At 39.1% G+C, this 19163-nt stretch overlaps 1 protein-coding gene across 1 annotated transcript in view; it reads left to right on the forward strand.

Moving 5' to 3' along the window:
• Nucleotides 1-341: 341 nt before the first annotated feature.
• The window catches only part of LOC139727825 (von Willebrand factor D and EGF domain-containing protein-like), a gene marked incomplete at its 3' end in the record, with an annotated part of 123229 nt that continues 104407 nt past the window's right edge, over nt 342-19163 (forward strand). The window contains exon 1 of the mRNA XM_071638798.1: nt 342-486. Within this exon, the coding sequence (XP_071494899.1) occupies nt 342-486 (145 nt within the window). The remainder of the gene's footprint in view (nt 487-19163) is intronic.

Consider the following 19163-nt stretch of genomic DNA (forward strand, 5'->3'; position numbering starts at 1 on the left):
CAGAAACTGATTTAGTCACAGAAATCCCATGAGCAAGCCGCGAGGACAGTTTTGTATAACGTGAAACGCAGGTCGCTGGTGTATAACGTTGTTTCAATTGACGAAGACGTGGAGGAATATACAGTATATATATATATATATATGGCGTGCTTGTGAAAGTGAGGGGCATTTGATCAGCCTTTAGTTATGTTTCAAAATTTCCCGACGACTACCGAAGAGTTATTCTTACAGGGACTAGTAACCCACATCTGATCTCTTTATTGGCGAGGCCAACCAACCAGTGACTATCGTTTTCTATGATGATGAGCTTTATAGGGAGCAGGCTTGCGCCAGCGGACACGATGCGTCAGATCGCCCCAAGCCGTCGGGCAAGCGGTGACCCAGCGGTCGCTTCGCGACGGGAGGCACAACCCACGTGGAAACTACTACTTGTGTCGATTGTTCTTGTTTTGGTTTCGTCGACTTCCCACACCGCCGCACAGTCTGGTAAGTTGATAACAGGTCCTCCTTGCAATCTTTCTGACGCGTGTTTGATGCTCTTCATCATAAATGAACAATGACTAATTAGACCTATTGCGAATTGGTGAACCTTTGCAAGTTCACCCGTCTTTTGCTTCTGCCATTATGCATTTGAACTAAATTTTGTACGTCATAATATGCTGTGATTATACATGTAAAATGTATTAATATTAACTGTGTGTAAAGATCGTTACGCAGTAAACACGATGTGTATGTATTGCACGGAAGTGAAGAGCCTAAACTCTGTGCAACTTATCACTGTGTCATCGGGTACAGTCACAGCGTAGGACAAACTGTGCGTGATTTTGACGGCTGTGTAAAAGACTGCCTGCTGTATCCGTGATGTGAAGCCCGTGCGCATATACCGCATTATGACTTTTATGTGACCTTGCCACAGTTATGTTGAAGTCCCCAAAATATCACCAAGTTCGACGATGCGAGGAAAGGGCTACGGAGGTAGGGAGAGAGGGGTGGGGGAGGGGAGTTCTGAGGGGAAAGTGACGCATAAGTAGCGAGCAAAGAGAAAGGGGGAGGTGAACGTCGAAGGTTGATGAACAGGATACACACTTGCAACGGGCTGGATCAGCTCGGAGAGAGGAAGCAAAGGGAGCGATAATTATGAGATAATTGAGCAAAGCGAATCATGGAATCTTTTCGGCGAAAGGCGAGCGTCGCCCATCACCAAGAGAGTAATCATCTTCCAAAATGCAGCACGTTCAGCGCACAATATACTACAATACCAATAGAATCGAAACAGAATAACACCGTGCACATCTCCCAGTGCCATAGGCCTAAGTTACTATACAATGATAGCGAAATCTTCGCTGAATATAAGTAGTCTTTTTATTTCCACGTTTGGTGAGATTTGCTGCACTTGTAGAAGTATGGGGCTTGTAATTATTGTTACAGAAAATGTGACTAGACACACGCTGAAAATACGGAGTTGGGGTCTTGTCGCTTCGCGTCTCTCCCGTCTCGCGGCTGTCCCTTCGCCCCCCCCCCACCCCCGTCCCCTCCCTTTCTTCTCACACTTTCATCTCACATTATCTTTCTTACCTCCGCCCCCCCCCCCACCCCAACGCGCCAATAGTAATAGTAACGAATTCAATTAAGCAAACATTATGATGATAAACACCAAAATGTCACACCAACCAAGGATGTTTACACAGGAACATTCGTTCCATTCACAGAGCGTTTTTTTTCTCTTTCTCCCGAAGGTTTGATGGTGTGAGGTCTGTCAAACTATCCCTACAATCCACTGTAACCTCCAGCAGATTTCCGGGCACAGTAAAAATGTTTAGGGATTTGCCACAATGGCGGGAGTAAGCATGGATCACAATAGACAATTCATTAACTAGTTATTCATGCGGAGGAAACACATGTGATGAACGCCTTAGGGTCGAGAGGGTGAGAGGGGGAGTGGAAAAAAAGAAAAGTGCTCTAAATTTTGAAAGTGAACATTCCTCGCCACACATTGAGAATTCTTCGGGACCACAATTGCCGGTAATAAAGCGGCGATTATAAGATGAGAAAGGAAAGTCGCGAAAATGCGAGATAATTACTCGAGAAGGCGGATCATAATGGGACAGCGGTAGAGCTCGAGAGCTAACAGAAAGACTGGACTGCTTTTGTTGCCAATTTGCGCCCAATTACGCTGAGAAAAAAAATGGTGCAAATTGAGCTTGCGTATTGGTCAGTTTATGTTGCGTGAAATTACAAGGACGTGAAAAGATGTTTTCGAAACAGTAAGGATTTCTGTTAGTCGATCTTCTTACATCTCATTGATTTTTATTCATTGAAAGTGAGATGAAAGGAAAGTGGGGCATCTAAACGGGGTCCGCTGCTACTGGTGTGGTACTGGTCAACAGGTTCTCGCGTAAAGGAACGTCAATGAAACCAGGGAGGTGAGGATGAAACCCAAAACAAACGCAGCGACTGTGCATTGTGTGTGCCGTGCCACCAAGGAAGCACGAAAACAGAGTGTTTGTGTGTGTTGTTTGTTTGTTTGTTTGTGAGGGAGAAAAGGAGGGGGGGGGGTCGAGGGATGAAGAAAGTTCAGGCAGGTTGAGTTCTTGTTCTCCTTCCGTACTGCTGGATTTGCTTGAAGTCACGTTTAATGAGTATCTCAAAAGGTTGAGATGTAAATTATTTCGCGTTCTACTCTTCCTCACAAAATGACACGTTTTGCTTCGGTACAGCTGTAGCATTCAAAACCACAAATTAGAAACAGACATTTGAAAAGGTATATCATCTAGATCTACTTAGCATTAGATCAGCTAATGTTTGACCACACATTAATTATGGTTCGACCTTTTGATTAATAAGCAAGCGCTCATAAAGTTTCATATCATTTAATTGACTTATTTTATGGTGCCTCTGGACTTTAGTCCTTTCACCATATCTTATTTATAAAAGGGGACATTTCCTCCCCACTATTAAAATTGTTCAAGGGAGTCAAGTTAGATAACCACCAGGATCATTGTCATTTATGACGACCCGATTCGAAGTATGATCACTATCCCTTTTTTAAGTTTCACGACTTTTACTGAAAAGGTTCCTTCGAGAATTCCCGTTGATTCTTCGCGTTCAATGACATATGCATTGCCTCGTCAAGAAGTAATACTGCACCTGTACTTGGTCTTATCAAAGAACTATGGGCTATGGGTAGTAGCTCTTTGGTCTTATAACAATGCCTTTATTTTGTATAGATGTATTATGATAGACAAGGAGGTTATAGGCGGATAATGGCAGCAACGCCGTGGTATGTGTAGCAAAGTGAACTAAAACGTGGAACGGAAGTTTTTGCTCTTTAAAATGATTCTGTCATCGCCCGGTCACTGTTCCCACGAACTGTCCGACCCCGTCAGGGAACCGTGTCGGCCCCTGTCATATTTTATTCAGCTGCCAAGGAAACACTCGGCGCATAAATGGAGGAATTCGTCCTCCGTCAGAAGTCCGCCCGATGGATAGCCTGAGGAGGCGAGGGAGATGTTCCATCGACACTGTACCAATCAAGACGCAGAATAAACATTTTCGCCGCACATCCCAAGAATGTTTACATGTTGATGATGATATTGTACCACCTCGACGAATGCGAATTGATCGCTAGTAGTCTGACGAATCAGAGTCCGCCGAAATGAACTAACCCTGAACTTTATAGACGGGGGATATTAGTTCAATGAACAGAGTTTCAATGAACAACTACACACTGTAAGTTATGTACCAGTTGATCTTACCAGGGAGGTGATCACCTCTCTGATCTTACCGTAGTTTTAACATGGAGCTTGTCTAGTAGCTCCCTATTTTTAACGAGGAGGTACTAAGGCTTGGTTTTAATGGGCTTATGTCGATACGGTGTTATTTGCACTGTTTGCTCTCTGGTAGTGGTAGTATGGATATTTATACTGCACTGCAGTTATTCAGTGTACTACATTGTACGTTCAACCTTGTTTTTTGTTAAGAACATGTGTAATTGGTTACCGTCCCTTTGTGCGGAGTTTCAACAACTAGTCGAGGACATGGCCACGTAGTCACTGGCAGTGACCCTTGACCCGTAATGAGTAATCCAAATGTTGAAATGAAAGATGGGATATGTCCCCACCTACAATTTTTGTTTTCCAATAACGTTAGTCTCTGCATCAGTCGCGCTAGCCAGTGAGATACGTTTAAAATCAGCAAGGAGCTTCAAACAATTTCACGCAATGTTCAAGTTGGCTGTGATTTGTGCAATACAATCAAACAAAATGGAATTTTGTTTGAATCTAATTTTGCGGAATCTTAAAGTGGGCATGTTCCACGACACAGAGATATTTGAAGCTGCAACATATTAGTATGTAGAGCTAGTGGTTATTTGCATAATATTTACATGTTACGCTGATACGAAATGACATGTTCCAGCACGACACAGGGATGTTTGTAGCTACCACATGTATAATATTGTGGTAGCTATTGCATGATAATTGTATATGATTTTCATCTTTTCACTTCTTCTCCATCCTTGTTATATTCATATGTTCCCCTTTGTGCTTCAAATTTGTTTGCATTTTCTTTTATTCTCTTCTGGTGACCGTTGAAACTAAGTAGGCCTATACAGCAACAAAACCAAATTCTTTCGTTCTCTCGCACCTGTCATCTCCGTCGTGCGAAAAAAAAAAATAGTGAAGATAAATTGCCTGATCAAGATGTAATTTTTGAATTCCAATCGGAGTGCAAATATCCGATGTGTTGATCTCCATGGCGATTAGATAAAGGCATGTACGAGATAAGATAGCTGAGGTGTGAAGTGGGCCGCGCATTGAAAGGTTTCCTTTATGGATCTTACAGAATGGTGCTTAAAGTAAAACAATAAAAAAAACCGCAAAATAAGAAGAGATAGATAGATAGAAGATAGATAGAGAGGGACAGACAGACAGATGGACAGACAGACAGAAAAAAAAAAGGCCTTGCAGTTAGATACAATTAGCAGCAGTCAATTAAAAAGTCACTCGGTTTCTGCATGGGCTGTCCTATTTGCTGTGAAGTTGTGTTTATGTGCATCTTTATGAGAACGAATATGTTTTATCTATGCAGTTTTTGTAGGCCTAATTATTACTTCGCATTTTTCTGTTCAAAATGACATCTTCCAAATGATGATCTTCTTGCTGAAACCATCCCATCCGTCCTCTGCTTACAATATCTGACAGTTTACATTTAATCAAGATTTGCGTCGATTTATGCATCATCCATATACCGCTTTTATCACTACAATGAGTACAAAGTCGTCATTACTAAGGATGTTTTGATGTGTGTGCATTTTGTATGATTTCGAATGCGTATGGCCTCCGTGGTCATCACATTTTTACGTCATCTATTAAAGGAAACCAAAACCTAAAAAGAAATGTGGATTGAGTGAAAGCAGCAACATTAGTAGAACAAATTAATGAAAGTTTGAGGAAAATCGGGCAATCATGCAAAAGTTATAAATTTTTAAAGTTTTGGTGTTGGAACCACTGGACAAGGAGACTACTTGAGTTTATGACATCATGGGTGGACAACCATATAAAGAAAATAAAGAAAATTCAACATGGTTTCACTAGCATAATAAAAGAGCACTTGACTAACCGTTTTCAGAAAACAAAGGGGGAATAATTATTACCGTTAACATTATGTCAGTATCAAGTTGATGGAATTTGTAATTTTTATGAAATGAACTAATTGAATTTGTGGAATTCTTCACATGAGTGGGGGCTTACATATTTCAGAAATTTAGCAATGTAATTCCATTACAATACCGCTTGCTAAACTACAAATTGAAGGTCACCTGTAGAACTTATGCAATGTTTTCTTCTGTTATCGACTACTTCTTTGAGCCTCCATCTCATGCAATACTTATGGTGAGGCTGAGAGGTGAGATGTCATCATCCTCGTCATTGTGATTTGTTATAAATTTTGAAAACTTTCTTATTCCTTATGCCAATTACTATAATTTCTGAAACTCTGTACGCAGTATACTATACCAATACATAGGTGTCCAATTATGTAAAAGTCTGAAAACGCGTGAAGCTGAAACCAAACGACATTTTTTCCGAGACTTTAAAGGTCCTGCTTACCTTTGGGAGTAGTGATTTAGAATTGTTCAAGATATCACATTTGATTCATATGTGTAACTCTGTTGTATCACAAAACATCTTACCATATAAGATTTTCGCAATAAAGCCTAAAATATAGTTCGGAGATAACAATAAACCATAACTGTAGACGGTTTAGTCTGGAAACATTCTTATTATAACTATTGTTCACAATTTTGTGTATTTAACAATACTTAACATCGATTATACGGATTCAAATTTTTACAGTGGTTGTTTGTTTCTATCCGTAACTCACATTTTAGAACTATTTTAAAGCACTAATGCTAGGTTTGTGTTTCATCTGCAAATTGTAAAATATGCCTTTAATGACACTTCCACGGCCATGTTTGTTTTGTTTTACTCTCCTTATCAAAGTCAAACTTTGAAGTAGAGTTCGCGGAGTTTGTCTTTAAATTGTTACATTTTGTGTATTCGGGTAAAAGGTGAGGCAGATTGTTCTCACCTGAACATGGATGGTATCGCAGTTCGATGTGTGACTAAGTTATCTCCTTTGTGATATCATATCTCGTGTAAATGTTGACTGACATCCTTAACCGATGATCGTTGTTCGTCACTTTATCTTGAGATAGATTATGTGACAAACGATTTCGAAAGACAACATGAACGTAATTATATTAATGATATTTTTCCTGTCTTTTTGAAATATCAAGTTGAGTGTGACGACTGGGCGGTATTGAAACAGTGGTTACTATCAGTAAAACCTATACTTCACCTCAAAAAAGAAGAAGAATAATCTCTATTTCACAATGTGGTGTGAATAGATAGTAACCTTTGCTTGTAGTAGCCCCTAACCTCCCTTCCAGCTCCCTCTCCCCGTCCCCCGTCCTACAATATTTGATTATTTTCAAGGCATACCGTTCGAAACAGGACATCTCCACCTATACCTGATAAAACGTATTGCTAACAAATTGTACTGCTAGCCTCCAGCTAACTGCAGTAACACTAGGATAATCAGCTTTGCACAAGGTATAGTAAAGGCTTGATTCAGAGTCAAATTGGTACTAGCATAACTTCTCTGGCTTAATCCAGTAAAATCAGCGGCAATGACAAAAGAACAAAATGGCAGAACGACAACAACGAACAACAAACTCAACAGCAGGGGCATCCGTGGCGACGACGACAACAACAACAACAACAACAACAACAACAAACAGCGTTTTGATTGAATTGCATAGGGGACATTTCTTTTGGCAACGCTGCTTACTATAACACTTCCAAAGAAAGGAATTGCGTAATCATCCCAGCCCCACCCCCCCCCCCTCACACACGCACACACATCCCGACTATCTTTAGACATGCGAATCAAAAACAGCATCGACGAATCTTGCCATCTAGCCAGATGAGATGGTGTTCTCCTCTTGTTGCCTGGTGATAGGAATGACCTCCCTGGTGCTAAAACGAAGATAATTCAAAGGTGATGCGTAAAGAGCAGTTCTAATGACTGGAAATGAGTGTTCCTCGTCTTCACACTTTTGTGGAGCGCGTCAGTTCGTGCAAAAGCGAAGTCACGCCATTTCCACTGAGACGGCTAGATTGATACGGGGCGGTTTCAGCTGGTCTTCTTGTTTTGCCTCCAATCTACGAGGACAATTAAACGAGAGTGAATGTCCAAATAATCGACTTTTCCGGATCATTATTCGGCTTAGAATTTTAAACGATGCCGTTCACCCTTGTCAAATCCGTAGAACCCGCACCCAAATGGCTGCCGCCGGACTTGTGACCAGCCAACGAACCATCCCCTCTACCATAAATAACCGTTTTTCCTTTACTTGCATCGCCAAGAAAATCATCAGAATCTCAGAACATACACTTGTCGTCCGCCCTTCCTGTCTCCACTCCACACCCTGTGATATTAAACTGCAATTCCACATTATGTATGTTGAAGTTCACTTCAATAGAGAAAGTGAAATTGGACGAACAGTATGATGGAAGCTTCACCAAAAATCGGACATAGCAGTTTAATGGGAGTTGAAAATCTTCAAGAAACAGTGACAACAATATGTAACGTAGATGAGGTGATGACATGTCCTCACAAATCTCCCGCTGACTATGTAAAATCCTTAATACAATTTCCTCTTTTTGTTGTATGATGTTATCAATAAAACGCAGACAACTTAAGATTGATGATTTCTTTGCTAAAGGTAGGTAGAGAATTGCTGAGTCATCATGATAGTTCAATGATGTATGTGTTTACAAACCAAGAATGCAGATATATTGTATAGGAAACGGAATGGGCTGGTACCTCTTTGGTAATACCAAGTACTCTCGAGACAGCTGTTAGAAGATAGAGATAAAGCACGAATACATGTATGGTCATCAAATTTATCATTGGTTATTCCTTTAGTTTCATAGTTAAAGGATAGGACATAAAATGGAGGTCCCGTGTATGAGAGAGTACTGGCAACTCATGCACGTAAAAGATCCCGCTTCATTCATTCATCGCAAAAGAGCAGGGTGTTTAACCCGGTGAAGTGGTCCCACCTCACATCCAACTGGACCCCATGGAAGACCAGCTTAATGTAGCTGAATATGGGATATCCAGCCATCTTCGCAGATGGAAAATGAACAAACAAACAATAAAAGATGAATCAAACTCCTGTGCCCTTTTTAGCTCACCTAGCCGCGAAGTCTATTTTTCACGGGTAAGAGTCTGCAAAAAAAATTAATGCATGAAAGGTGAACTTGCGATACTCAGGTGAGCGCGAGACCCCCGGGTCCCTTGTTTACAATTTGAATATATGTCACACTGATCTAACCTGCAATTAGAATGTTGTCTTGATTTAAAAAAAAAAAAAAATACGGCAAAATTATATTCCTCGCTTGTACGTCGCTTTCTAAAGGGTCTCATAAGTGTCTGAGCTCATTCTTTTGACGATGCGTATAGTTCAGGTAAAAAGAGGAGGAAGGCTGAAGCCTTTCCGTTCGATATCTTTGACCCATAGGGTCTACCTGAAGGATATCTCTTCCAGGTAAACGTTTCTCCACACACAAGATGCGTAGAGTAACTGACCTCGCCAACAGGTCAAAGGTGACACGCGGGTAACCAGCACGTCATACGTATTCCGTCGGGGCTTCCCCCGTCATAGTCTCAAGAAACAGACCCGCATTACCAAGTTTAGAGTTGTTAGACGTACAGATTGTAAACCAGAAGAAATTATATACTTTGAAGGAAAATATTTTTAGTTTGCTTTTCTACTTATTTTTTTTACCTATTTCTCCGAAGTAAATAGAAATATAAATATGTAGGCCTATAGAAAAGGCTAAAGGCAAAACCCAATCAAAAGTAAAGACTATATTGCAAGGATTCCTTTTCTTGATCCGGCAGGTTTCAGTCTTTGAAACTTCCCCAGGTGCGCGATTCATTCCAGCAAATTCATAGACTGCCCATCCGTTACTTCTTGAAGACTAATTCGTGTTCGTGCAAAATCGGATTTTTGAAAGTTCGCCTGATGGGATTTGCAATAGATGTATCCCTTCAAACTATAGTTAGGAAATATTTACCTCTGTTTTCCTGTAATCGTAACGTCATGTGTTTAAATTGTCTAATTATTTGTTTCCTTCTTCTGGTCCCCTCCCCCACCCTCGTATGTGTCATCACACCGCAAACCGATAGATATTGTCATGATAATTACCATAATGATACGTGGCAAAGAGTCTGATCTCTACATTTGTCTGTTTCGTTCATTGTTGCGTATGAAGTTACTTGCTACTAATATTGTGAGAAATGATGTCGACTTTAGATGTTGTCGTCGTCTTTGTTTGAGAGCTGACTTTGTATTCACTGCTGAAATGTTGGAGGGAAATTAGAAAAAAAAAACAGTTTTCATAATAATAGTCAAAATTTGATTGGGGACAAAACCCCTTTGAAGACATAGGCCTAGATGACAGAAGTTATCCACAAAGGCAAATGTTTTGGTTGACCTTTAACAGTGTAAGCATTGTAGTCGTCCAAGTAGCAAAGAAAATAGGAGAAAGAAAATGTTAAACGTCTTCTTTCCAAATCATAATCACTATTGGTATTAAATTTTCATGGGAAAGTCTCAACAAAGTATTCGTGAAATCATGTTCTTTGGGCCGTCTCTCCGAATCCTATACACTGTATAAAGAACTCATCCGTCAACACACTATCAAAAGCCGGTACAAACAGATTTCTCTCAAAAGAGTGCATGTTATTTTTGTGGCCTTTTTTGTTTTCCCCAGGGGATGGGAGTGTTTTTGCTTTTCATAATCTCGCTCTTTGCACGATTTTCGAACCGAGGGCCTTAGTCGTGGGGATTAGTCTCCGTCGGCTTGTGTCAGTTGTTTGGCTCATATTCCTGACTTTGAATCCCCCTGAATTGACTCGTCGAGTAAATCCCAAATATCTCTCCTCACACTCGAACAGGGAGATCGGGGGGGGGGGGGGGGGGGGGGGCGTCATGCCGTCGATCGACGTCGCCCATAAAACGTCAGAGCCGCGATCAGCGAGTTGCGTTCGTTGCTATACTGCCAAACCGGTGACAGACAACAGAAGACGTGATCAGCGTATATGACTTTTTAGATCTAAAATCTGTCTGTTTTGTTTGTTTGTTTCATTTTCCCTTTCCTTTCAAACTCTGTCAAACCTTGACAACTGATTGATATTCCCGAAGGACGTTTGGACTTATAAGGATGTTATCATTTATATTTCTATGTTGTAAAATTCACTGGGTAGAGACCCCTTCATATCGTATACTGTTTTTGAGGTTTGGAAAGAACTTATTCCTTGACGACTCGCTGCAGCTGTTAAAGTTACTAGAATGTCAGCTTACGACCCCCTTCAGATTACTTACTTTTTGCGTATTTGTTATTCAAACACTTAAAGTGCAATACTACACGATGTTCAAGTTGGTGTTAGAGAGAGATTAAGACTGAGATTGAGAACAATAGATATAGTAAAAATTTGACGATCAGAACGTTGGAAAGTTTCAGCAAAATGAGTCATAAATTGAGAAAATCGCAGGATTTTAATGTTTTACACGTTTTCACTGATTACCTAATACAGCTCGGAGGCGATGGTATATATGATCACCTCACATATTTCACATTGGTTTGAGCACAACATAATTCTTAAAAGTGTAATGTATGTGATTATGGGCCTATTTTATGTCGATAATTTAGCAACTGCCACCTCTGGCTTTACAAAACCGCAAAAATTTGCGAAGAAAGCATCCTAGGTATCATGTTAATATCATGTTAAGAAATAATATAGTGATGGTATGTGCACAGCTGAGTGGGAGTTCAGTTTGAGCATGCGGTTTCGAGTAATATCTCTGACTTTTGTGGAAAACAGTGGACTCTTCAGAATTCCACACAGGGTTCTTAACTTCATATAGGTCCGATAATGATATTACTCGGAAATGAAAACTTGACCATTTAAGAGCGTATTGCCCTCATCTGTTCGACGAAGACAGGGAAGTAACAAAGAAAATGTATCTTTACATTCATGGCAGTTACATTGTGGTGTAGCATTTTGGATATTTCTTTATATTTGACGACTGAATAGAGTAAGAAATAGTGAATTGTAGAATACAGAGTGAGAGCTTATACGTTCTGCGTGAAGTCCGTGTCAAATGAAGAGGAAGGGAAAGAACTGAGAAAGTGACATACAATTGTTTAGAAGACAGACAGACATCAATGATGAAGAAAGAAAGATAGAATGAAAGATGGAAAGAATGGAAGGTATCTAATGTACGAGAAAAATAACATGTCTGTCGGTGTCAGAACGCCAGCTGAATTCCGAGTAAGAAAATAATTATTTAAGGACATAATTTCGTGGGGGGTGGGGGGGGGGGGTTGCAGTTTGTGAGCGAGAACGACATTTTAAAGGACAAGTCCACCTCTATATACATGTGGATTGAGTGAATGCAGCAATATTAGTAGAACACATCAGTGAAAGTTTGGGGAAAATCGGACAATCCGTTCAAAAGTTATGAATTTTTTAAGTATCTGAGTAGTCACTGCTGGATGAGAAGACTACTACAGTGTATGATGTCATATGCGTACAACCATATAAAGAAAATAAAAAGAGAATTTCACAAAACTTTACTTTTTGAATAAACTGCACATTTCTTCGACTTGTTACTGACATATGTTAAGGGTAATATTATCCCCCCTGCCTTCTGAAAGAGAGAAGTCAAGTGTTCTTTTGTTATGCAAGAAAAGTGAAAATATGTTGAATTTTCTTTATTCTTTCTTCATATCGTTGTACTCATGTGACATCACAAGCTATAGTAGTCTTCTCATCCAGCCTTGAGGGAGCAGAAACTTCAAAAATTCATAACCTTTGAACGGATTGTCCGATTTTCCTCAAACTCTCAATGATGTGCTCTACTAATATTGCTGCATTCACTCAACCCACATGTCTATGAAGGTGAACTTGTCCTTTAATGTTGGCATTTCTCCTGTTTCGCATACCATCTTCCTCTTCCCCTGCTGGCTGTGTATTCATGTTGCCCTATATACTTACCTTTCAAGATTTGACAGACGTTTTGTTGAACGACCCACTTTATGCTAGGTTTACGAAAAGGCTTATAGATATCCGAGATGGGTTTAGTGTGTAAATCCATGGATCTGTGGTAAGAACATTGAGACTGTAATGCATGTACAGCTATCAGAAAAAAAAAAAAGGAGCAGAGAATTCCAGCATTCCCATTTTCCACGAAACTTATAGCGTTTATTTTCGATGAAGAATTACGTTATTTTTTTTCTTCCTCTTCCTTTGAATGCGGTATTTATAGGCGTGTTAACGTCTCACTCTCTAGATCTCGTATAATGCCGAGATGAAATACATGGAATATTCCTGTTTCTTAGACTCAACACAGGTCCTTATCCTGTCAGACTACATAGCTCAAAGAATAATATCTGGGACTTGTGATGAATAATGCAAGTTCAAGAAGGTGACCGACAGATGTTTGGTTTTCACCCGTTGTTGTTTTCTTTCATCTTTCCGCATACTACACTTGCATTAAGGAATACATGCAGTATACATCATACGCTTTCAATATTTGCAGTCTAAATATGAATCATATTTGTAATTAGCGCATGGTGATGATAGTGATGGTAAAAGAGATTCGGATAATTGTCATCTGGAGAATTAAAGGTCGCCTTGTCATTATTAATAGCACCATCTATATTTCTTAGCATTGATAATTATTGTTATTGCTCAGAAGATGAAAAGTAATTATACAAGTAAGATTGATGATAGTTATGATCATAATATTTTTATTCTTATTATCATATCCATCATTGTTCCTTTATTGTAAAAGTAAAGGTAGCATGCATGAAAAAAAAAAATATGGTATCTATAGTCATGTTTCCAGTATTCCTTACTCTTCTTTATCACCTTGTTCTCTTTTCACTGTCAACTTAATGCAACGCCAGGGAATGTTTCACAAAGAATTGAAGTCGATCTTAAAACTTAAGGACAACTTAAAATCATGGAATACCGTGTGTGTCTTTAACGAAAGCCTAACTTCCAATTGACATTTTTGGAGGTTATTACATACAGCCATTGATATGCAAAATAAACGAAGTGATAGGGAATTATTCTGTAGGTCTTTATTCTGATAACAATTTGAAGTGAATTCTGAAAACATTAAATGAAACTGAACAGGGCAAACCAACGGCATACCATGATTTTAAGTTGATCTAACTTTTAACATCGATTCAATTCTTTGTGATACACCCTTCTGGACTTTCACATCGTTTTCAATAGAATCTGCAAAAGGATAGTTGGCTGTGTGCCCAAATGTACGTGATTATCAACACCCTGTTTTTGTATAGGCCTACATGTGCACAAGAGCTAATACAGTATTATATTAACGTGTAAGCTAGGGAAGACATGTTGAGGCACAGTTGGGAATCTCGGCATCGATACAATTTACCTGGAAAAAAGCAAGCAAACGAACACACAAACAAACGAACACAACTTTCAGAACACTATAGTTAAAAGCAAATAGTATGTCCGTCTATGTGTAACATGCTATGTAAGTATTTGAGGGGTACTGTTACCCTCTAGCTAAGTTACTATACCACAGTTGATTTCTGTGCAAAGTTAAGTCATCATCTTGGAATGATATTTAAAAAAAATGCAGCGCCACAATTCTGTGTCCTTTTCGTCAACCTCTTGTGTTGATCGCGTTATTTCCAACCGAACAGTAGTGCGTCCGAATTTCTAAATGGGCCACGGTTCCGCGTAGTGGCCGTAAATGGACACAAAGGCGAGGGGAAAATCTGATTGTGTGGCTTAATCCGTCGTAGCTCAGCTATCATGAATATGAGGCAATAAACTAAGGAGAGGTGAGCAGGAACAAGTCTGTTTTCAAACTCTCTCTTTTTTTTTTCTTCTCGGCGAGAGTGTTGGCAGTGATTAAATTGCGCTGCTTTTCAATGCTTTTCGCTAATCCCCTCCAAACGTGAGGGAGACTGGAATTTTAAAAGAGAAGAAAAGAAAAAATAGCTGGTCGTGTGCAGAGATCACGTCGGTGCCTCTCACGAACGTCTACGAGCTAAAGAAGAAAAGGGGGAATTGAAAAAAAAAAAGGAGAAGGGAGCACAAATTTCCGGGGTGTGCAAAAAGTCAACCGTCTCAATTGTTCGCTCGTCTGGGAGATCGGATTACATGTGTTGTAAAACCATGGAGCTACTAAACAGTAGTTCCATGGTAAAATCAGACATTCGCGGAATGAAAATGTTCGCATATTGGAGCTGATGGCTTTCTTCTTCTTTTTTTTTTCGGGATGAAATTTACACGAATTTCAAGCGACATTCAAATGCATTCTGTAAAACGGGAACTTAGCGTTTATTCCCGTTCATAAACTTTCTTCACAATATCATAGACTCTGGTAGCATGTCTGACCATGTACATACTGTAGATCAAATTTTGATAACTGGGAAGCATTATTCGGCAGCGCCACTGAAGAACAAGCAGAACAGGAGAAAATTATGTCTTAGGGTAGGTAGCCTATGACTTCATGTGCGCCTTTAAAGGGATCACACAGTTTTGGTTGAGACCTAATTTCAGATTTTTAACATTTTTTTTTTTTTTGGTGAGATAATGAGAAACCTCTTATGAAATATGAAAGAGCGTGTAATTCTATGAGGAATTCAACCTTTATTTGATGAAAATTGGTTTTGAAATGGCTGAGATATCAAAAAAGAGCGATTCTAATAAAGTGTGGGACCCACACTTTATTACGATCGCTTTGTTTTACTTTGTTTTTGGATGTTTCAGTCATTCCAAACCCGATTTTCATCAAATAAACTTTGAATTCCTCTTAAAATGGTATGTTCTGTACTACATCATAAGTGTTTTCTTGGTATCTCGCAAAAAGTTCAAAGCCCAGTTCACATCTCTACCAATACTGTACTATCCCTTTAACAGTTGTCCCTGATAGCGCAAGTCTAGCGTAGTAAAGTATGAAGAGCACGTTTAGTTGTTGTACATGTGTATGGCTCTGACTGGTGTGCCAATTTCAGTAATATCACAGTGCATCCTTAACGTTCAGAAGAAATATCCGGCGGTTTTCTGAAAATGATGACTCATTAGATCAAAGTGCAGAAGGGGGTAAGGGGAGAAAAACAAAAACAAAGAAAGAATGGGGACTCAGTGGCGTGCTGAAACAACACAACGCGTGAAAAGTCTGGTGGCATAGACTATTGAAGCTATTGGGTCCTGTCGTCGGAGCAGAGTGCCCCTAGGTTTCCGGAGCGGGATCATGGAATGTGTCATCCCAGCTAATCGCCTCTTGCCGATGATGAAACCGATGACGACATAATAAAGATGATGGGCTTTGACAGATTCGAATCCGCCGCTGACTTTGCACTGTGTAAACCCCTGATGGGTAGCCTATATTGCGGGCAAGACGTCGAGGGTCAGAGTTTTGTTTCCAGTCATCAAGAGTACTCGTCATCTTTTGAGGAGGGGGAAGAAAGTACGAAATAAATAAGAAAGGGAATAGAAATGTAGAAGGTGTCTGCATGATGACTGTATGAATAGGCTGACAAATATTACATGTAGTATTTGTGTGTGGAATACATATGATAGGCCTATATGATATAATATGATATGATATGATATGATATGATATGATATGATATGATATGATATATGATATGAGATATGATATGATGTGATATGATTAAATATGATATGATATATGATATCTGATATGAGATATGATATGATATGATATGATATGATATGATATGATAGTATGATAGATTACATTATATAATATTAAAGTAGGCCTGTAATGTAAAACATGTCTGTAAATGTGTAATATAATGAATTATATGAAATATATGCATTTTATGTGCGTTTCGTTTCACTCTCAGTTTTGAAGCTCCTCTTCTGCTGTACTCGATTGTTCTCATGCATGTCTTGACAATCCGACGTTTTCGCTTTGTGCTATGTTGTTGATTTCATGAGCAAGCTTACGTATTAACCTTGACAGACGTGCAGGTAGCTATCGGTTGTGTTGTTATTTTCTTTTCTAGCGTTTTCCATTCAGAGTAAATATATACGGCACACAACGTTGTTATTAATTCTGATTCTGTAATTTATTAGACAAATATTCACTATTTTCGGATATATAATCCCCCTTTTCGGCCTTGAAGCTTCAGGCGATCGATCTAGTCCTCGTCCAGTTTGTGTTGGATTTTTTGGTGTCAGTATAAAGTTCTTCGGTAAAGCGCTGTATAGGGAGATCTAGAATGAGCGAATAACGGATGTTTCTTTAATTGCTGTTGTTGTTTTGTTTGTTTTCTTTTTTTCTTTTTTTTTTGCTTAGTAGACACAGAGAGACATACGGGAGCTACATATCAGAACATCGTCATTTTTTTTTTCAGTCTTAGTAGCAAGCATTATCGATGACGATCTTAGCATAGTCGGACGGAAATAAGGAAGTTCCGTTGTTTTGTATGCCAGTATTTCATACGTGACAGATTAGCTACGAGACATGACATAAAGAACGTGCGATCATCAAGTGACTTCAGACTTTACAGTTAATACGCTTACTTCTTTAAACTGCCCCTGCATTAACCCTCCGTAGTAAAACAAACACAAAAAGAGGCCCGAATTCACGAAGGTGGTACAAAATATGAAACCATGGTTTAAACCATGGACAAAAACCATGGAGCGCCAAGTGTCGCACAGAATATTTCGTTACGGAATTGGTCATTTCGTCGACAAAATGACTGTTTCTTTAAGGAAATTATCATTTCGTGGACGAAATGTTCATTTATTTACAAAATGTTGTCATTTCGTTACAAAGTAATCATTTCATCGACAAAATGACTAATTTCGTATATAACGAAATATTCCATGCGACACTTGGCGCTCCATGGTTTTTGTCAATGGTTTAAACCATGGTTTCATTTGTATCACCTTCGTGAATTCGGGCCAAAATGTAAAAACTAACAAACACAAAATGTTAATGTTTTTTTTTTTGTTTTTTTTTTTTGGGGGGGGGTTGTTCAGTGATATATAAATGGTGAAAATTGATAATGAAAAAAAAAAAATGGATCGGATCGTTCTGCCCGTACCACGCACGCCAAAACTTATACAACCAGGTGCTCAATGTGTTTGTATAATTATTATCTATTGTTGCACCTCTTCAGCAAATAGATACTCAGTAAAACCTGTACAATACTTCAGCTCCCGTGTTAAAACTGCAGCCTTGTCTTACATTTGGGAATACAACAGCAACAACAACAACGACAACAACACTAAAAAAACACTTGGCGGGAGAGGCCCTCGCCTTCCTGGATACATGAATAATAATGATAATAATAATAATAATAATAATAATAATAATAATAATAATAATAGTGATAATAGTGATAATGTAATAATATAATAACGATGATAATAAGATTATTATTATTATTATTATTATTATTACAATCATTATCATTATCATTATTATCATTATTGATGTCATTGTTATAGGGGTAGGAACCTATAATTTTAGTAGTAGAAGTAGTAGTAACCTCATTACTGTCATTAGCTTCATATCTTTAAGGATTTTTAGTGTTTTGTCATTTTCCTCTTTCGCGAAAAGTGTCTTGGGGGATTTAGGCCCACCACCCCCCCAAAAAAAAAAAAAAAAAAAAAAAAATCTGCGACAGAGTGGGGACAAGACTAATTATCACGAGAGTCTCTGTTCATATTGCGTGAGAGAACACCAATCACAGGCCCTGTAAGCTGTAATGAAAAGTTCTGTGACCTGCAAACGAGAATAATGTGCATAATGTAAAGCGCGAGCCCCATGACAAATTGAAACCTCGACTGTCCCTGACCACTGGTGTTAAGGGTCAAGTAGAGGCCCCTCATTCGAGATGTTCACACGCTATGCATGTCAGGTGACTCTTTCCGGAAGCAACAATTTTAATTATTCCTTGACGTTGTCGTTTGTTTTTTTAGATCAAAACAAGCAAGCAATAAACTTTAATGGGCAAAGTCAGGAAGTATTAACCAAGCTGCAACCAACAAACTCATACTCTTCAATGGAGCCGTAGTTGGCCAAGAGATGCGGGTAATTAATTAGATGTTTTATCGCCGTATTCACGTCACCTGTTCTCGAAATCTCTGCCAAGATGGCTGCGTTTTTGCAGGCGTTTGTTTGATTGTTTGTCTTTTAGCAATATTATTGCCCTCTGTCTCAAATCTGTCCATATCGTGTGTTTAGTCCTGTGTGGCAGGCAACATCTTGTAGTGAATTTAAGAGTCGAGATGTCAGTACATGTATAACGATCAGTAAAAAAAAAAAAGAATCGTTAGACAATACCTTTTTTCTGGCACCAATAAGGAGCAGATGAAAGATCAGCATATTATCTCTGTCCATCTCACGGACTATAGCATGCAGAAGGAAAGAAAGGTAGGCCTAATTTCAGTCCATCCCAAAAAGGGAACTGACGACCCAAAGGGATATTAATCAACCCTTGCCTCCATTCAGTCTTATTTAAAGCGGCTTCCGTGTCAGATCCACATGGTAT

The sequence above is a fragment of the Diadema antillarum genome, unplaced genomic scaffold (assembly GCF_040938485.1).
Source record: "Diadema antillarum isolate AM-2024a unplaced genomic scaffold, OU_Dant_1.0 seq00000155_RagTag, whole genome shotgun sequence".
NCBI lineage: Eukaryota > Metazoa > Echinodermata > Echinoidea > Diadematoida > Diadematidae > Diadema > Diadema antillarum.